This window comes from Tinamus guttatus, unplaced genomic scaffold (genome assembly GCF_059628265.1).
Source record: "Tinamus guttatus ecotype Peru unplaced genomic scaffold, ASM5962826v1 Tinamus_guttatus_pri_ptg000164l, whole genome shotgun sequence".
Classification (NCBI taxonomy): domain Eukaryota; kingdom Metazoa; phylum Chordata; class Aves; order Tinamiformes; family Tinamidae; genus Tinamus; species Tinamus guttatus.
Window position 1 is genome coordinate 359,292 of NW_028288698.1, and position 12,422 is coordinate 371,713.

The window sequence follows — 12,422 nt, forward strand, 5'->3', positions numbered from 1 at the left end:
TTGAGGAGATAATAAAAATGTACATGCTTTCTACTTATTTGTTTCTCTGTGGGAAAATGAAAACAAGGACATTGAACAGAATAGCAGGGCAGAGATTATGTGCTGTCAAATGCTCACAGTCCATCATGAATAAGAGTAATTCCCACGGTCATCCCCAAATCCTTGATTTCTGCAGATCAGCATATATAAAATATTACTGCTGTGGCACTACTTCAATATATTAATAATCTAAATATGAGGTGTTTTCTGCAAAAAGGCTGCCTGTTACCAAATACAAAAGCATGCAAAATGATAACAATAAAAAAGAAAAAAAGGTACTTTTAAACAATGAAATATGTTACAAAAACAATGTCAAAATATCTCTCTATATACGTGCCGCTCCTGTAGCTAAAATGATCTCAGGATACATGGAGAAGAAATATCTTTTATTTCACCAACTTCAGTTGCTGGAAAAAAGCATATAAGCTTTTGGGCTCAGAGTCACTTCACCAGGTCCGCTGATTCTTCTGGTATTGTGTCCACGTGAAATAACCCACTTTCCAGCAACGATAAATAGGTAAAAATCTGGTCACTGAGCTAGTGCATATGTCTTCAATTGAGGAAATGCTGTCTGCCAAGCTTCAATCAAGCAGATCATAGGTCTGTGAAAAAAAGAAGCTAAAAGGATGGAATTCAGTTGCTATAGCAGCAAATTAAACAAATAAATGAGATACCATGGAATGCTGCAAAATATTTCTGGTCTGATTAAGTCATTTTTGCCACATGTGTGAATAGTAATAGCAGAATTTACTACAGTGGGGTACAATACACTATAATTAGATAAACAGAACTTTTACTGAATGTACATACTAATTCTTATCTGAGTAAGTGCTAATGAGTGCTAAGCAGTGTGTCCAAGGTAACATAACACTGCATTTTTCTGAGTGCTGAAGTAACCATAAAGCAAAGTATAGTCCTCTTAAATACAGAGAGGTAGACAACATGCATTTTAAACGACATTGAAAAAGATATTTCTGTGCCTCCCTGTGTATGTATGGCCTGATAGAACTGCAGTGATCACACCTAGGATGACTTGCAGATGGAGTGCTTTAGAATAAACAACCTAGAGCAAGTAGCAGACATACTATATCTTCTTCAGAATAAGCCACCCAAACATATATATATATATTTTTCCAGTGAAATGAGCTCTTTCCTGGATAAAAGATCCTATTTGAATATATTTATTAATCATAATGCTTCAATTACAGTTTGATTCTATTATTTGCCTATGTTCTCTGGAAAAAAAGAATGCAAGAAAGAACCAGAATTCATTACATTAAAAGATAGAACAAGTGTCTGATTCTGGTTTTAACTGAAGAAGAAGAGTAGAGGGCAGACAGATTCTTTAGAGAAATGCATACCGGCTCTTAAAGCATTTTTAATTTAAGGCATTTTTTTAAATTTTAAGGTTAAACATTATTTTACATTTACAACCTGCAAATCTGATAAATTGTGTAGTAGCATCACAAAAATGTATCAGCTTAAAAAACGTGGAGGAACTGTGCATGACTCTAACAGTGATAAGGTGAGCAGTATAAGCTGCACTGAAATCTTAAGTGAATCTTAAAAATAAAATAAATTGGCATTCTTAATATTGCCAGAATTTGGGGAATGAAACAAATGGTGTTTCTGTCCCATACTGCTGCTCATTTAATAAACAAACCAGCATTCCAGGGCCAAACCCTCATTCTAGGAAAGCTGTATTCCCTATGTATTCCACACCCACGAAAAGAGAGAGAATCTAGGACTCCCTCTGTATGTTGTTTAGGGGCTTTTCTGTGGTCATTTGTTTACCTATAAAAATCACTTTACCAAACATCTGTATGCACAACTTTGTGCGAAAATATAGCTTTGAGCTTTTATTATCATTATGATTACCATTATCATTAGTATTAATTTCAGAGTAACACAACTTTGCCTGCTAAAGCAGGAAGGTCTGAGATATCATAGAATCATAGAATGCTTAAGGTTGGAAGGGACCTCTACAGATCATCTAGTCCAACCCCCCTGCACACACAGGGTCACCTACAGCACGTGGCACAGGACTGCGTCCAAGCGGGTTTTGAAGATCTCCAGAGAAGGAGACTCCACAACCTCTCTGGGCAGCCTGTTCCAGTGCTCTGTCAACCTCACTGTTAAAAAATTTTTCCTTAAGTTCATGTGGAACTTTTGGTGCTTCAGTTTGTGGCCATTACCTCTAGTTCCGTCAGTGTCCACCAGTGAAGAGAGACCAGCACCATCCTCCTCACTGCCTCCCTTGAGGTACTTATAGACACTGATCAGATCCCCTCTCAGCCTTCTCTTCTCCAGGCTGAACAGGCCCAGCTCCCTCAGCCTCTCCTCATAGGGCAGATATTCCAGGCCCCTGATCATCCTTGTAGCCCTGCACTGGACTCTCTCCAGCAGCTCCACATTCCTCTTGTACTGTGGGGCCCAGAACTGGACATAATACTCCAGATGTGGCCTCCCCAGGGCTGAGTAGAGGGGCAGGATCACCTGCCTCGACCTGCTGGAGACGCTCTTCTTAATGCAGCCCAGGATCCCATTGGCCTTCTTGGCCACAAAGGCACACTGCTGCCTCATGGGCAACTTGTCGTCCACCATGACACGCAGGTCCCTCTCTGCAGAGCTGCTCTCCAGAGGGTCAATCCCCAGCCTGGTGAATCCATGCTGACTACTCTTCAGCACCTTCTTGTCCTCCATGTGCCCAGAGACAACAGCCAGTATGAGCCGTTCCATCACTTTTCTGGGGACGGAGGTGAGGCTCACTGGCCTGTAGTTGCCTGAGTCCTCCTTCTTGCCTTTTCTGAAGACTGGTGTGACATTGGCCTTCTTCCAGTCCTCTGGCATCACCCCCGTTCTCCAGGATCTTTCAAAGATGATGGAGACCAGCTTAGATATGACCTCTGCCAGCTCACGCAGCACTCTGGGGTGCATCCCATCAGGGCCCATGGATTTGTGGGTATCGAGTTTCCTTAGGTGCTCTCTGACCCAAAGTGTGCTATATAGGTATATAGACTTCCTTACCTCCGGTGCTTCAAATGCATCATCTTCCAGCAGGCCTACAACTCACAGCAAACAGCGCATTTGATTGCTTTAATATGCAATGCAACTCACAGTTCACAGCTGATATGAAAAAATAAGGCAACCTCTAAATAGGCTTGTTTTCAAAAGCAGACATGAAATTCTGTGGGTTAGACAAAGAGCTGAGATAACGTACCACACTGCTAGATAAAAATACATAGATCCAGAGACACCAAAATTAGTCCACAGGTACTGCGCAGATAAAATCTATATAAACACAGGCCTTGTACTGACAATAAGTTGCATGCAGTTATATCACTAAGCATTTTACAAGGATTTGAAGCTCTTGGCATACCACCATGTAAATATTACTACGTCTACTCTGTAAACTTATTTTCATGTACAACAGCAACAGAAGCATTTCTACTCACTAGCAGTATCATTAAGCCATCTCCTTCTTCTCAGATGCTCTAATTAATAGCTCTCAGGGATGTTTCCTTGGGCAAGTGAGTGAAAGATGTGGCAAGAAAACATGCTCTTCATTTCCTTCTTTTTAACTTTCCCTGTTTGATTTTCCTTTTTTCCTTCTTTCCCTTGTTTCCTGAAACATTTTGGCTCTTTTCCAGCTTGTCTCCACTATTCTGTAGTTCCATTTTATTTTCTCCTCATCTGTTTTATTTTTTCCTTTTTTTTTAGGTAGAAGTTGGAACAGCACAGCCCACTTTTGGATTTTTCTTTTTCTTCCTGCTTGTCTTTTCCTCTCATCCAACTATCTTATCCTGATCTCTTTTTTGTCCTTTCTCTCTCTCTCTCTCCTTCTCTCCCTCTTTGACAGCCACCTTCCTTGACTTGGTGTTGACATGACATGCTTTCATCCTCTGTGCAAACAGAATGACTTATGTGACCTTGTCAACAACAGAAGGCATATTTCAGAAAGACATCTGATCTGGGAGACCTTTCAGGCTTTTCATGTGTTATGGTCGCTTCTAGAGGAAGGTTCACATATAAGAGTGTTCAGCAGTTACTAGATACTCAAAGATATTTTATTTCCCATTATCACGTTTTTAGGAATTCTATTTACATTCTATTTTAAGCATAAGAAGGCTGAGTGTTTTCTCTAGATTACTGGAAATAACAAATAACCAGAAGTATTTAACAGCTGTGTTTAGTTAGAAAGCTATCTCCAACCTACTGTACAGTAGAGTTGCCTCTGGCACAAACACAACATTGTTAAGGCTGACTATCTACTACCTAAAAAAACAGTTTTTTTTTTTTATTATTGTATTGGATAAAGGGTTTTTCTAAGAGTGTAAAAGGATGTCACTCTCATAATTGTCATCTTCATCTAGAAGCCTTTCTCAATTTTCAGTTACTGTGTTCTCACAGTAATCCTGACATACAACCAATTTCCAAGCCCTTCACATAAGTAAAGGAAAATCAGAAAAAGCTTTTATGCTGTTGCTGTTTTTCTCCCCGGAGTACGGGGATAATTGATACTAGTGTATTCATGTTCCAGTTGTGGAACTGGCAGATAATGAAGAGAGGTTCCAGAAGGAGCAGCATAACTACAGCATGAACATGCAAGAAGTGTACAAATCCAGCAACATTATTTTTACTGGTTTTGCTAAATATTCTGGGTTCTCAAGTGGCCTACATCAATTGCAATTCTTTCTATCAAATAGATGTTTAGATAATAGTCCTCTAGTACTCTGCAGGAAATGAATTTTGTGATAACATCACATATTTCCTATGATTTTTATCAGAAAACTTTGCAATTTATGTCATTGGTGAGAACCACTTGCCACATATCACATATGAAAAGATTATAGACAAATTCAAAAAAACACTTAAGATGGAACATCCTTGAGAGTCTTAGCATAGATTTAGAAACAAATCCAAGAAAAGACTAAGTCTCTTCTAGAAATCATCAAGAGACATTCCCAAGGTGCAGTATATTGTATAAAAATAGTCTTAAAATGGGATGTTGAGATGTTGACCTATTACGAAAGCATTCTCAAGAACTGCAATACACAAACTAAGCCCACTAAATTTAAGACAGCCAGGAAGCACAGCGGTTGAATAAAGAGTAGGAAGAATCCATACCACTCTCTAGTGGTTTGAGATTTTCAACTGGACAGCAGTAAGGAGAGAGAGCCAACCTGTGAAAGAAGCTAGAGATGTATCATTTGGACAGGCTCCTGCATCTCAGTAATTTGTCTACATTCTATTTGTCCCACTTTTCATGCATTCTCTTGAATACAAGGAGAGAGGAGACCCCTGTCTTTGTAGCAATGCCTATGTTTCCTGTGAATAGTTTAAAAAATACACTAGAAAATAGGAAATACATCTATACATTGTGGTGGCATGTAATCCATACAATAATCAATTTTCCAGCTCCACAGAGGCAGACACGAACCATCTTTGATGGAATAATTCAGTAATTTAGCAACTAAAAATGTAGCCAGCAAAGATTAATTCTATCTGTGCATAGTCTGATCAATACAGAAAGTAAGTAAACTTGACCCTTTAGAAACAGACTTAGGTTGAGGTATAGCCCTTGAGATAAGTTGGTAACTCTCTTTATATAGGTAGTTATTTCTAATGATAGAAGCTTAATCTGAGCTATTTAGATGTGGCCCCCACATAATAAACAAGGATGAAAAACTTCCTCTATTGAAATCAACAGCAACCTTGTGATGCATTGCCCTGACGATTTCTCAAGTCGTTTTGAGACCATGAGAGTCATGAAATTGCTGCCCACTGAAATCCTGTGTTAGCATGGCCACAGCGGGTATCAGCTCACTGGGATGAAGAAATGGATCGTCTTATGGCACTGTGCTATTCTACTAGTGATGACTTTCACATGTGCACAAATCTGTACTTATGAAGTACCACCTGGTGCCACAAGGTACCACTTAACACATACAGATCCTTCTGCAGGCAGGAAGGATATATTGCTAACTTATATGGCCTATATGACAGAAATACAACTCTTGACAGGATAACATAGTCTGGTTAGTAGCTTTTGACATTTATCTTTCTATGCAATGATGAACCTTGCTGCGTTTCTACAAAGCTTTATAAACAATACCAGTAATGGGATTGCAGGGTCCTTGGGTCTTGCGGAAACGAAAATATCATCAGCTCATTTCCCTTATGTTTTCCTTTTCTACTGAGGAACTTTTTAAAATATGAATACTTTTAGATGTTGAAAAAAAATGTTGCTAATAGGAGTCCTATCTCTGAGTATTACCAAGATATTACTGCGTATGCAAGCAAATGTTTCCATATGATTATAGACAATGTTCTAACAGTGAAGAGAGAAGAAAGGGGGAGAAGAAATAGGAAGAGGAGAACACATTACTATAACCAAACAAAGAAGTGCACACAGTGGGGCACAAACCACTTCTGCCTGGGCCAATGCACTGAATCAGGACAGCCACTTAAACAGTTGTTCATATAGTCTTGAATACAGTCCCTTTGAGACAAATGGTTGTGACATACGACTACTCTTGAGTATTTTGATATATATTCATATTACTAATAAAAATATGACTGCTATTATTAGAGACACATATTTTATGGCTTTTTATTCCTTTTCGACTTGAAGATTTTGCGGGATAATATTGACAGCTGAGCAACCTGTTATAGCTGGTCACAGTATTTCTGTCATAAAGATTTGAAAATATGAAAAAGTAGGGAATCTTTTCTGTGTGGAAGTGCTTATTTTGCTTGAAATTTTCCACTTATTCCACTTATTTTGGCTTGTTTTCTAAAAAAAAATGTTTTTAGGGAAAGCACTGTGAAAAAAACCTGGACAGAGCGTTGACAGGTGAAGCAACATTTGAGCCCAGATCACCAGGAGCTGCACCAGGTGCTGCAGGGGAAGCTCACTGAGAACAGGGACATATCAGCAGCGATGCCCTAACAAAAGCACCCAACTCTCACTGACAGATTTCATTCTGCCGAGGGAACTGAACCTCCTCGGTGAATTTTGTTTCCCAAAGTTAGGCTCTGGAACAACCACTCTTGGATTCAGAACAATTATCACTGATTTGGTGCAAATGTTGTCTAAATGTGCAAGAAAAGAGGAAACTGAATGTTTATTCCAGCAAAAAATAACAGTCATGCTTTCTGACTTTTCTGAAACTGTACTGCCAGAAATCTTACCCTTCCACCAAGGGCACCTCTAACAGAAATATTCCTAGGCCAATTTCCTAGAATTTCCTAGTCAGAATTGTAACTCTACTAATAAATAAAGTGCTAGCATCTTATGGTATTTTAAGAAGAAAAGGTTTCTCCTCACACCTTCCATCCTCATCTCCTAAACCCCTTCACATTATGATGGGCAATGTATCAGAATTAATTAGCATGAAAGCTGGTGAAGATAAAATGATGGCTCAAACATCAGAAGGAATTAGACTGAAAGGAGGTGAAAAGCCCAACAGCCATAAGCCTCCCCTGTGACCGAGAGGAAGGAACACTTGGATAAATAGAGACTGACACAGCAAACAATTCCTTTACAAAAGACTTTCACAAATGCCTTCCACAATATTTCAATTCGAAAACAAAAATGTCTAAGATGCTTGCACACAATTAATTTCATCCAACTCTACTATGTCCAAAAATCTCAAGCAAAAAACACCTTCAAATATTTCAGCAGGTATACATTTCTACAGAACATGAGCTGTATCTGCTGTTTAGCTATGACATAGAGAGGACTTTCCCAACAGTCTTACTGCAAGATTCAGCATCTTTAACAAATTGGTTTTTATCACAAACCTTATCATAAATGATTCTGTACCATTCAATTAAGTTTTAATGTCATTTTCAGGGCCAGATCTGTCAGTCAGAACTTTTATTTTACCGGAGAGGCTGTTTTGATTCAATTTCCTCACGACCATGAAGATGATGTCAGAGAGGTATTCTATCACAGAAAACAGCCATTTCCCCAAACTAATCTAGAATGTAGGAGACACAAGATAAATCCCCACATTGTTTCAACCTGATGTAGATTCAAAAATGACTCAAAGACTCAAGGAAGGGAAAGTTTTACTTTTGCTCACCAGGAATGTTCCTTAATCAATTCTGTGGGGATTAGCTCTGATTGTGTGCTGAGTCAAGTACATGGAAGTCAGCATCTTATGTGTTTGTTTATGGAAGGAACTGTTTGCATCAATTTACTCACCATTCCATGATTTAGCCATGCTGGTATAAAATTATCGAGCAGCTTCGGGTAAACCAGCTCCCTGTCATAGATATAGATGCTCCAAAACATCGTTACAACAAACTAAAAAATGAAAAAAGAAAAGAGAAAGACACTTTTATATAAACACTTCTGAGCAATTAGCTACACATTTTAGACAGCAAAACTGGGCATTTAGCAAATGATCTATGAACAGACACAGATTGCTCTTCAATCCAATCTTCTTTTAATGTACAGTGTGGATTTTTTGTGTTAACTGGAGTTAAAATTTTGTTTTCTTTCTTTTGACATTCAGCCTGGAAAAAAAAACATTTTTGACTTATATGCCTGTGGCCAAGTTACAACTGAGTTCTGTATTTTAGTAGCAGCTGTGGCACATAAATAATGTTTCACCACTAGCAGGAGAGAAAGCAAATGGAAAAATGGGTAAAATCTCATTTAGAACATACAAACATATAGAACATATAAATATGAGGCATTCACCCCAACATTAGTCTATAGACTGATCTTTGCACTTTTTCATGTCAGCTATCACAACAGGGCTATTTAAAAAATATAACCCTTGAAGTATTCTGCACACAATCCATGGACTGGGATCCACAGAAAATGAATTCTAGTGTCCTACTCATTTTCAATATGAAATTTGCCTTGGCTTTTGTCAGAGACCATTTACTAGGAGAGAAAAGAAAAATCAATATTCCCTCTAAGCTGAGGACAAGATCGGACAGGACAGGACAGGACACATGACTCAGACAGAAATGTGCACTAGCCTAAGCTTTTGCCAAAGAGTGTACAAAATCCTTAAAGATACCCTGATGTTTGAAGCAGAGACAATATTAAAACACCTTAGCTCAAGAGAATACAAACTTCTACTCAAAATACACATAGACTTCTAATCAAAACACAATTGCCATTTTTCCTGGAATTTAAGGTCACAGAATTCGGTAATAAATGGCCTATTGATTATAGCAGTAAAACCAGGTGAGCCAGGAGCTTTTCCACAACAATTTTCAGGAGACATAAAGAGATCTTTGCACAGTAGTGGCATGACCAAGTTTGGGAGACAACAGATAGGGCTCTCAGTGAAATGGGCCCACAAGCCCATGGTCACATCTGAACCAGCGCGGCCTGCTCACTGTCCGCTCTGATGCGTTAGGGTTCACATGGGTGGACAGTAAGAAAAAAGGAAAGAAATACAGCGTGAGCACAGCAAGGTCAGCAAATTACTAGTATGTGTGATAGTGTAGGTACAAGCTGTTTCATATGTTTTTGACATTGAAAAGTTAAAATTGAGGTAACAGTTTATCAATGGCACCTTGTTCTAAGCACAGACCCGCACACTCGGGGCAGACAGCTATGTGAATGATCTGAATTACTACACTGTTCCCTCAGTGCACATACAGTACATAGTTTCTTGGTTTCCAACACACTTGTCCATCTGTTATGATGGCTACTGGTGCCTGCTCAGATTAAGCTTGGACCCTTTGACTAGTGCACAGATGCCAGGAAAAAAAAAAAAAGATGATGATGGACAGCCCGAAAAATATTGCGAGTGTAAAGTACCCCACAAGAAGTCTCTTTTTTGGGCCAGTGTTGGCACTGGCACAGCATAGCTTTTTACACACCTGCTGACACATAAGCGCCAAAGTATGAATAGCTGAACAGCAGGGAAAATGGAAGCAAAGTATCCTTATCTCTATTGGCTTCCTAGAAGTCCTGCATTATTACAGTGGGTCTCTGAGAACCTGCTAAGACCAACGGGGATATAAAAACAGGTTCCCACGTATTTGAAGACCAAGACTGATAATGTTTTTTTTCCAGGGAAGCCTTACAGCAAGGCAAATCACCTAAGCTGACCCTTATTGCAGTGAATACAAGAAGCTGGCATGTTTTGACCTGTGATTTTTGTGAGGAGCAGAACAAAACAATAGACTTTGCCAAGAAGGTAAACGTAAGAAAAGAGGGGACGTGCCATCTGTCCCCTAACCGACGTCAGCCAACGGATGGAATGAGATCAACCTAGCTGGTTGCAACCATCTGGAGTTACAGACGGCACATGCTGCTCAGCAAAGCACACAAGGTAGACATAAGGTAAAAGAAGTGATCAAAAAACACAGTGTTGGAGAACTAACCTATCACAGAGGACATTCAGGCATGCGACTAGCAGTGTCCTGGAGAAGATCCCATCCAATGCCTAAATAGTTCACTTGCACTTTTTTACAATTATTAGTTCATTTGGATAAAATAAGAACTATAATGAGGACATGTTACCTAGCTTCCTTGGCTGGTCCTGATTTTTTTTTTCTTTTGATTAATAAGCACATGTTGGATTTGTAGCATTCTTATACCTTGGTATGGCAGAATTTTATTTGGGTTGGGTTTTGGCTAGATCACATGCAGCCATACAGTAGAAGACCAGAATTTAGTGAGCTACCACTCCATATTGCCCGTGTAAGGCCTACTCAGAACTGCATCTCCTGTGCTTACGATCACGTCTTCCTTGTGGCACAATTCAGTATTGCTGTGGACAGTGTCATTTTACTACTCTTGAATGCTGAGCTGAGCAGGCTGCTCACACACATGCGTACGCATACGTGTGCTGAGTCTTTCAGGAACCCTAATCCTTTTTTTTTTTTCATACCAAGGCAAATGACACAATGTCGCTCTTCCGCTTCCTCTTTAGACAGAGCTGAAGACTGTATTTATTTCAGGGAAGAAAATGGCAATTGGTTTTGAGCTTCCCAGCACAGGGGTGCCCTAACACTGTCTACTTTTCAAAAGCAGCAATTATCTTACTGGTTAAACAGCATGAGTTTAAGCAACGTACAAAAGAACAAGAGAGACCACCTACCCTATCCTGCTACTTATCCTATTCTAGGGACATTATAGACCAAAAACAACCTCAAATTTGCAAGTAGGCCCTGAAAATTGTTTGAGAATATGGAAAAGGTCACTTGCCACAGAGTATCACAGCAGCAAAATAGAAGGCTGAAAACAACACTCTATTTTCCACTCTATTAAGGATAAAAAATCCTTCAGTTTTTGCCCTCTATCTTCAAAGCTTCAGAGAAAGACATGAGAAGAACATGTGGCACTACCAAGAAAGAAATTTTAGAGAACTAATTGGGAAATGGTTAGTGATTCAAAAGGAAAAACAAGTGGCTTTATCAAAATACCACAAATAGAAGCAAAGAAAAAAATAACAGAGAAAAGCCAGCAAAAAGAATTGCATCATCTGCTGTTTTACATGAGCCCAACCAAGAAATGTTATGCAAACGAACAGCGAACCCAGCGGAACTTTGTTTTTTCCTGCACTATTTACTTTTGCTTTTAGCTATGCTGTACAGCAAAGTTAATCAGTTCCTGGATGGCTCCAGGACGCAGGAAAAAAAAAACCCTTTGACCTCGACCAACATTTCTTTTGACCTCGACCAACATTTCTAAGAAAGCTGTTACTGAGTTAAAGGTAACCTTTCTGGCTGTCTCCCAAGACAGCTGTGATTAAGCATGAGTATAAACATAATATCTGTGAGCATCTTTGAGGGTTGAAAGCATTACATACAGAAGCAAAGTGTTATTAAAAGCTGACTCTAGTAAGTACCAACTGGCTTTAGATGCGAACCAGCATTAGCTCAAAACCTCAGCAACTGAATGTGATAGAGGCCAGTGACGGAAATCACAAGAAGCTGCTGAAAATCAAGGAAGATTCTCCTTGCAGGAGACAGCTCAGCAGTTGCTTGTTTCCACTGCAACCTGCAATTTCAGGCCAGATGACAGCAGAATCCAAACTCAGATTTTAGCAGAGTCCTCTCCATTATGGAAATAAAAGTATTTTGTATGCTGTTCAAATAATAAAGGTAAGTAGGAGACACAGTGGCAAACACCTACAGATCTATAGCTGGGATAAGATCCCTGATGAGTGTTACTTATTTTCAACTGAAGAAGGACAATCAGCTTTTCTTTTGACTGTACTCATGCCCACTTAAAATACCACATAGAAACAAGAGATAAGGAGGCTTCTCTGACTTCATCTATTTTGGGCCATAGATTTTTTAAAACATGAGTGTAAAATAATAATAAAAAAAAAGTGAGCACATTCTTGCCAGTTGAGTCTCAGATCAAAACAGAGATATTAAAGCTACAGAATATAAAA

The 12,422-nt window shown here is 39.1% G+C and overlaps 1 protein-coding gene across 1 annotated transcript in view; it reads right to left on the bottom strand.

Moving 5' to 3' along the window:
* The window catches only part of AIG1 (androgen induced 1), a 123,798-nt gene that overhangs the window by 67,794 nt on the left and 43,582 nt on the right, over positions 1 to 12,422 (bottom strand). The window contains exon 3 of the mRNA XM_088522781.1: positions 8,252 to 8,353. Coding sequence (XP_088378907.1) covers positions 8,252 to 8,353 — 102 coding nt within the window. The remainder of the gene's footprint in view (positions 1 to 8,251; positions 8,354 to 12,422) is intronic.